We start from the raw sequence: 7,848 nt of genomic DNA, 5'->3' as shown, positions 1-7,848 counted from the left end.
TTTTCAATTGTCTGCTTGCTAATGTTAAAATACTTTTACAACCACAGAGCAGAAAATTATAAAAAATGAATCATGTCTGCAAACCCACATTGAAAACTACGTTAAATTTTCATTAACCATAAAACCACAAGCCAGGATTCCTCCCCAAGGAAACCCAACGCTTCCTATGCTTTATGTCTTTATTTTTATTTTTTTTTACGATAGCCCCCACTGGCTGTATCAGTGCCCATTTTGTCTCTTCCGTTTTCTGTAACATACCATCTGCTTGAAGAGGAAGAAGAAACCGCTGCAGAAACAGGAGGAGGTTTCCTGTGTTGCATTTCAATATCAGACTGTAAAATGCAAGATCTGCTAATGCGTTGAGATACATTTTTCTGGTTGGGTTTTAATTGAAAGAAGGTGAACCCATTTCACAAAAATGAGAAGAAAAGGAGACCCATTTGTTATCTTTTTCATCATCCTCTACATAGCAACTGCCACCACTGTTTTAGCTGCTCCCCCGGGTATGAATAATACCCGCATCCATCAAATTCTCTTCTTTTCTTCTTCAGCTTCCTAGCATTGTAAAGGTCCAATTTTTTTGTTACAGGGTTTGTTTCTAGCTTCTTCTCCAATTCATTTTCTGCTCTGCTGAAATATTTTAGATCACTATCTGCTACTACAAAAACTGGTAGGTCTGAAAAGTCTCCTCTTGTCTTCAAATCAGTGACTGTTTCCCTTAAAGTTTGCATTTTGCTTCTTCCTGTGTAGCTATTGCTGCAAGGCCTGTGATGCAATTTGAGAGTGGGTACACTGTTGAAACTGTTTTTGATGGAAGCAAGCTTGGGATTGAGCCATACTCTGTTCAGGTTTCCCAGAATGGGGAACTTCTGGTTTTGGACTCTCTTAACAGCAACCTGTACAAGATCTCAATGCCTTTATCAAGAAGTATGTGTTCATTTTACTTCTTCGTCTGTTTTCTTTTATCTGTTTCTGAAGATTCATGGTTTTAGTCATTTGTTTCCACTCTTGGGGAGAAATGCAGATAGCAGAGCAAAGTTGGTGGCCGGTTCAACAGAAGGATACTCTGGGCATGTGGATGGGAAGGCGAGAGAGGCAAGATTGAACCATCCAAAGTCATTCACAGTGGATGATAAGGGAAATATTTATGTTGCTGACAGTATGAACATGGCCATAAGGAAGATCAGTGATTCAGGTAAGTTATGTGTATCCTTCTTAAAACCGTAGACCCTTAAACCCCTTGGGGGTTTTCAGTTCTTTCAAGGTTTTCATGAATGCTGCATTTGGGTGATCAATTATTTTGCATGTCTAAGGATGGCTTAGTTTAGTGTCCTGAAATTTTCATCTGGATGAGCGTATAAAACCCGTGGTACACTTCTTTAGGCATTTTCTGCTGGTTAGTTAGAAAGTTTTCTTTTAGGAGATGATTTGCTGGTGACTGTCCATGGTACTTGTTTTTTTTTTCTCTTTGTTTTCTTTTTTTTTGTTAATTATGCGGTAAATTTCTCAAGATCTAGTAGTCTCAACAATGTAATACATGAGAGGAACAATGACTAAAACTGTTCTGGTGTAGCACGCATTAGATTTTGGTTAAATTTTGATAGAAAAAGAAACAAAACAATTGTTCTGTATCATCTTATATCTTTCACTGCATTCTGCTAAGAACAGAAACAAAGATGATTGGTGTTACTGAATGCTCTAGTTTTCTTCCCAATTCTATTCTGTTAGTAGAACTAGCCAGTGTCTCTGAATGTTCTGAATAATCATGCAAGTGTATTAAGTGATGCCAATGCTTGTTGGGTAGTTGATAATGTTGTTTGTTTCATTCTAAGTGTAAGAGAAGTTACAGTGTGGTTACTCTAAATTGTTATAGGAGTTACAACTATAGCTGGAGGAAAATGGAGCAGAGGTGACCATGTTGATGGGCTAAGTGAAGATGCAAAGTTTTCAAATGATTTTGAAGTGATATATATTGGAAGTAGTTGTTCTCTGCTTGTTGTAGACCGTGGCAAACAGGCAATTAGAGAAATCCAACTTCACTTTGATGATTGTGCATATCAGTACGGAAACCAGTTTTGGTCGGGTAAACTGTGAAACAGTAATTCGATTAAATTGCAGCACCTTTTGTTTTCTTATGTTTATAGTTTAGATTCTTTTCTGGTAGAGCTTGAATACAATGCAAGTTGTGAATAGCTATTGCAGGGATTGCTGTGCTTCTCGGAGCTGGATTTTTTGGTTACATGCTGGCTTTGCTACAAAGAAGGGTTGGAATCATAGTTTCACCACAGAATGTGAGTACCCTGTTCCATTTGTACTCCCATCTCATTTCTTCTCCCTGCATGTGTTTGTTTTAGGCTATGTAACAAGAACACAGCTAAATGGACACGGGAGATACCATTTTTTGTGTAAATCTCTACTAAGAATAGTATACAATGGGACACGACATGGGGGTAAGTTGGAGTATCCCTGTAACATTTTTAGCGCTGGTGCACACCACGGAGTATCAATTAAAGGATGGTGGCTTATTCTTCTTTCCCTACTTATGAAACCAAGTTAATGAAGAAGAAAATCATCATTCATGCTCTTGGAGAATGCACCAAATTGATCCTAGTATCTAAGAAAATTCAGTGGTATACTATCCAAGAACCTCCCTATATGTAATATTCTCTGTGCAGAACTTCTGGTTCCTTTTTGGAAAATCACCTGTTAGATGTCTCTTTTATGGATTAAGTACTGTATTTGAAATGCAGGATGGTAATAATCCAGCGAAAGTTAGTTTCTCTTCTAGTTCACCATTAAAATCATCGATGAGGCCACCACTGATCCCAGTAGACGGAGGAGAATCAGAGAAGCAGGATGCAGGGTGGGTTTCATTTTGGAAGTCTTTTGTCGATGTTGTTTCCTCCATAATAGAAATCATTGGAGGATTGTGTCCAAATTTTAGAAAGAGGCCACAAGATGAGCAAAACAGTCGCCACTGCCAACAACAACAGCGCAGACGAGCTAGTGCTTGGCCAGTGCAGGAGAGCTTTGTCATCCCAGAGGGCGATGAACCACCTTCTCTAGACACACGTGCACCTACTCCCAAGAAGAGCTATCCATTCATGTTTAAGGAAATTGAGAAGACTCATTATATTCGAAATGGCCGTGATTGGCCTTATTACAACAATTGGGAACCTGAACATCAACGGCAGCATCACCACCAGGAGAGAATTCATCCTTTGCGCCATTACTCTTCGGTGGCTCAGACTTTCTACGAACCAAGCTGTGAATCAAACAAAGAGATTGTGTTTGGAGCAGTGCAAGAAGAGGGAGGGAGGCAAGGAACAATGGAGATCAAGCCTGTGGATTATGGAGATCCCATGTATGATTATCATCACATAAGGTCTAGATCACATTATATAGCTTATAATCATGATTATTGAGTCAACTGCAAAGCTCATATTTCCCCTTACCCTTTACTAGTAGATCCTTTCTTGGGTCTGTGAGTATAGAAGATTTTTTATGCAGAGAATCTCAGCCTAGTGCTGCTTTTTGTCAGTAAGAAAGCAAGAATGGTGGATGTGTATTCTTGAGAATCTTGGATAGTGGCTTCATGTAATTTTATGCTCTTTCATGTGCAAAAACACTCTCTCTCTCTCTCTCTCTATATATATATATATATATATATATATATATAGTAGGTGCTAAATAAAATCTTCTAAATGGGCTTTTCTGCTCTTTCAATAGTTTTTTCGCAGTTTTGACCGCATAAATGTATTGGGCATGGATCATGTGTTTTCATGAACAAAAATGATATTTGGAGTCTTGAAAATTTACAAAGATTTTGGACCATTGATTTTCCGAACCATATAAAAACCCATCCATGTGTTAGAATCCAATACTTAAAGAGTTGATCCCTATAAAATCAAGTACATAGATTACAGTTGTGCTGTCAGAATTTAAAAATAAAATAAAAAAACTGAAAAACCCATTTAGCACTTTCCATACTATATATATATATATAGAGAGAGAGAAAGTGGTATCTGTCCAACCTTTAGGTGTGCAGCTACTAGCACAAGTTTGTTGGCCATCCATCGCAGCCTTGATGGATGGCCAGTGCACAAAATGCCACCCGCTAAAACACTTTTTAAAAAAGGATGGATGCATCCTTTAAGAGTACCACTAATTCTAAAAAACCAGAAAAACTCACTTTTCAAACAGTTTTTTCATGGTTTTTTCGCTGGCTATCCATCAAGGTCGCAATGGATGTCCAGGGAAGTTGCGCTGGTAGCTGCGTGCCTAAGGGTTGCGCATCTACCATTCACTCTCTTTATATATATATATATATATATATATATATATATATATATATATATATATATATATATATATATATATATATATATATGGAGAGAGAGAGAGAGAGAGAGAAGGGTAGGTGCTTAATGATATGTGCTTAATGGGTTTTTTAGTTTTTTTTTTTGTTTTATTTTTAAATTCTGACCCTAAAGATGTGATCTATGTACTTAATTTTATAGTGATCACACATGGGTGGGTTTCTATAAGGTTCGAAAAATCATTGGTCCAAAATCTTTGTAAATTTTTGAGGCTCCAAATATCATTTTTTTTTATCGAAAATGCATGATCCAGGTGTGGATTCATCATAAATCGACCATGTCCAACATATTTATGGGTCGGAACTGTGAAAAAAACATGGAACGAGCAGAAAAACCCATTAAAAATGTATCATTAAGGACCTACCCAACTCTCTCTCTCATGGCAGATATCTCGAGCTCCGTCGTCTCTGAAATCTGGCGTGGTGCAGATTTCTGCTTCAAGCCTGCGACTCAATATGCGGGAGGCATCCTCATCCTCGGGAAACATTCTCTAGCCTTTCAACGGGTGGACGAAGGTACGTTTTCCATATCCATCACTCTTTCCTTACCTCCTAAGACTATTCCAGCAGTGGTCACTATGGTGTATGGTCCCCACCGTCAAAGCCATCGGGAGGAGTTTTGGTTGGACTTAAATAGGGTAATTGCTTCATTCGGGGACCAACATATTATCATGGGAGATTTCAACTGCCTTATGTCTCCTATCGATTCTAGTATTCCCGTCAATGAGGGGCTTCCAAAACTTTATTCAGATGAACCGGTTGTACCATGTTCCCCATGTTGGTGAAGCTTTCTCGTGGTCCAATCGACGATCTACTCCGTGCTTCCGTCTGCTAGACAGGGTGCTCATTTCGTCAGAGCTGCTGAGTTCTATTAATGACATCTCTTGTTGCCTTCTTCCACCATCTGTCTCAGACCATAGTCAGATTGTTATCCGATGGGTCAAGGCTTCACCGGCGATAGATCCTTTAGATTTGAGCAATGGTGGCTTAAGGAGGCGGGCTTCGAGTCGTTAGTCTATCAATCTTGGAATAGACCTTGATTTGCAGTCCGAGCGGCCACAAGATGCATGGTTAAGCTTTTTCGTCTATCCCGCGATATCAAATCTTGGCTTATCTCCAATAGAATAAGCAAATTCCAAAATCTGGGGGATTGGGAGCGAGAGCTGGCTTCTATCAATCAGTCTCTCTTGGATCCGTCCTATATGAATGCATCAGATATTGAATGTCTCAATGCTAGATCGGCCGAGCTGACTCTTCTAGTGCAATCGTGGCGTCTTAAGGATGAGATTCGTTGGAAGCAACGGTCAAGGGTGAATTGGCTTAAAGCGGGTGACGGGAATACAAGGTTCTTTCATTCTTTGGCGTCTCACAGGCATCGAAGACATGCGATTCACACTCTGTATATCAATGGTGTCTCCTTTTCGGGCGATCAGGTAATCAATGCTGTCTCCAACTATTTTTCTAACCTGTATTCCTGCAACCAAGCTGTAGGTGGCAATATGGGTTCATCTTTATTTTTGTCCATGGATCGAGCGCTATCCAACTCGATTCAGGGGTTGTTCACCGAAGAAGAAATCGTCTCGGCGGTGCGGGAGTCGTCTGGGTGGAAAGCTCCAGGTTTTGATGGGTATCCTGTGGATTTCTTTCGCATATTCTGGAAATGCGTTAAGAGTGACATTCTTAGTGTCTTCGCCGAGTTTCATCGTAATGGCCGATTGCCGGTTCATTCTCTCCTAGCAATTGTGTCGCTTATTCCTAAGGAGGAAGCCGCATCGGATATCTCGCGGTTTAGACCTATATCAGTGTTAGGGAGTTTATATCGCATTATCGCAAAGGTCTTAGCCAACAGGATGCGGTCAATTGCTCCTAGGATTTTTTCGGAGGAACAGTTCGCCTTCATTCCTAACAGAAGACTTCAACATTCCTTCATTTTGGCCACAGAAGTGTTGCACTCCCTAAAGATCAGCAGGCGTGCCTTTTTCACCCTAAAGCTTGACTTTCATAAAGCCTACGACTCGGTTCATTGGCCGTTCCTCTTCAACATGTTGGCAAACTTGGGCTTTGGTAGGCGTTTCTCTAGCTGGGTGCATGAGCTGGTAACCAATGCCCAATCTCAGTTTCAGATCAATGGGGTCAAAAGAAAACAGTTCAAACTTGGTCGTGGTCTTCGACAAGGATGTCCTCTGTCTCCGTTACTCTTTAACGTCGTCTCTGAAGGCCTGGTGGTTTTGGTTAAGAGAGCAGTGGAGGGTGATCTAATTGAATCTCTCGGTATTCAAGAGTGTCGTAGTCAGATCCTGACCTACGCTGATGACATAATTATCTTTGGAAGGGCCTCCATCCAACAAATGTTAAGATTCAAGCTTGTCCTTCTTTTCTTCCAATCGATGTCCGGTCTATCCTTGAACTACGAAAAGTGTTGTCTATCCATGGTCAACGCCCCTCCATCAATGTTGGACATGGGCCAGCGGATATTCAGATGCTCGGTTTCGGATAACTCTTTTTCTTATCTGGGTCTGCCGCTTCAAATCAGTCGTGTATCAACGGCAGCCTGGAGTACCACTATCCAAAGGGTTCAGAAAAAAATATCGGGCTGGCAAGCGTCATACCTTTCTATCGCGGGTAGACTAACTCTCATCAAGCACGTTCTTTCTGCTATGCCAGAATTTTTTATGTCTATGTTCCTGATGCCTATGGGGGTTAGTAAGAAGATAGCTCAGGTAGTGACGCACTTCCTGTGGTCTGGGCGAGGTCCCAAAAACAAGCGCCACCTAATAGGGTGGGTCACTCTTCGACTACCCCTAAATAGGGGGGGTTTGGGAATCAAGGATCCCCGGCTGAGGAGTATGATTTTTGTCGTGAAGCAGAGCTGGCTTGCACACCAACCTGGGTCTCCGTGTGCAAGCGTGCTCCTAGCTAAATACGGTGGTGTGGAATCTTTGGTGGGGGCCACAAGCGTGCGTCAGCGAACTATGTCAAAGCTTCGGCGATTATGGATCCAAGCATGGTCTGCAGTTCTATCTCATAATGACAATGTTGACTCGCAGTCTCAGTTCTTTGGTCGTAACCTTGCTCTGAACGGATCTTTCCGCTCAAAAGAAGGCTACCTCGCTCTCCTTCCGTCGGGGGTGGACCGGTTCCCGACGAACCTGATCTGGGGCAAGGGTCCCACTCCGAGATCATGTTTTCTGGCTTGGCTAATCTTACACGATCGGGTGCAGACTGACAACTTCCTCAAATCCATCGGATTTCATCTGCCGAGTAAATGTGTGTTGTGTGAGGCGGCTGAAGAATCTGCCTTCCACCTTTTTTGGGAGTGCTCTGTTTTTCAAAACATCTTTAAGGTGACTTGGAATAAGCCGGGGGTCAGCGTGCGCCAGGAATCATTCGCCAACGATTTGTTGTGGGGTCCTCAACAAGTTTGTCATTGCAACAAATGGCGTATTATTTGGCGAACCTGGCTGCTCTCG

The 7,848-nt window shown here is 41.5% G+C and overlaps 1 protein-coding gene across 1 annotated transcript; it reads left to right on the top strand.

The window, feature by feature from the left end:
* Positions 1-418: 418 nt before the first annotated feature.
* Positions 419-3,540, top strand: LOC149849222 (uncharacterized). Its single transcript, XM_090007713.1, has 7 exons — positions 419-503; positions 590-670; positions 751-927; positions 1,025-1,195; positions 1,874-2,083; positions 2,203-2,265; positions 2,719-3,540. The coding sequence occupies exons 1-7, from the start codon at positions 419-421 to the stop codon at positions 3,423-3,425; spliced, it is 1,494 nt and encodes a 497-aa protein (XP_089863839.1). The 3' UTR covers positions 3,426-3,540.
* The last annotated feature ends 4,308 nt before the right edge of the window (positions 3,541-7,848 follow it).

The sequence above is a fragment of the Nuphar pumila genome, chromosome 1, assembly GCF_984573655.1.
Source record: "Nuphar pumila chromosome 1, dmNupPumi1.hap1.1, whole genome shotgun sequence".
Classification (NCBI taxonomy): domain Eukaryota; kingdom Viridiplantae; phylum Streptophyta; class Magnoliopsida; order Nymphaeales; family Nymphaeaceae; genus Nuphar; species Nuphar pumila.
This window is presented reverse-complemented; position numbering and strand designations above follow the sequence as displayed.

Coding starts and splice junctions, on each gene's coding strand:
- LOC149849222 (XM_090007713.1), top strand. CDS start 419: ATGAGAAGAAAAGGAGACCCATTTGTTATCTTTTTCATCATCCTCTAC. Junction 504..589: donor TGTTTTAGCTGCTCCCCCGG/GTATGAATAATA, acceptor TTTTTGTTACAG/GGTTTGTTTCTAGCTTCTTC. Junction 671..750: donor ATCTGCTACTACAAAAACTG/GTAGGTCTGAAA, acceptor CTTCCTGTGTAG/CTATTGCTGCAAGGCCTGTG.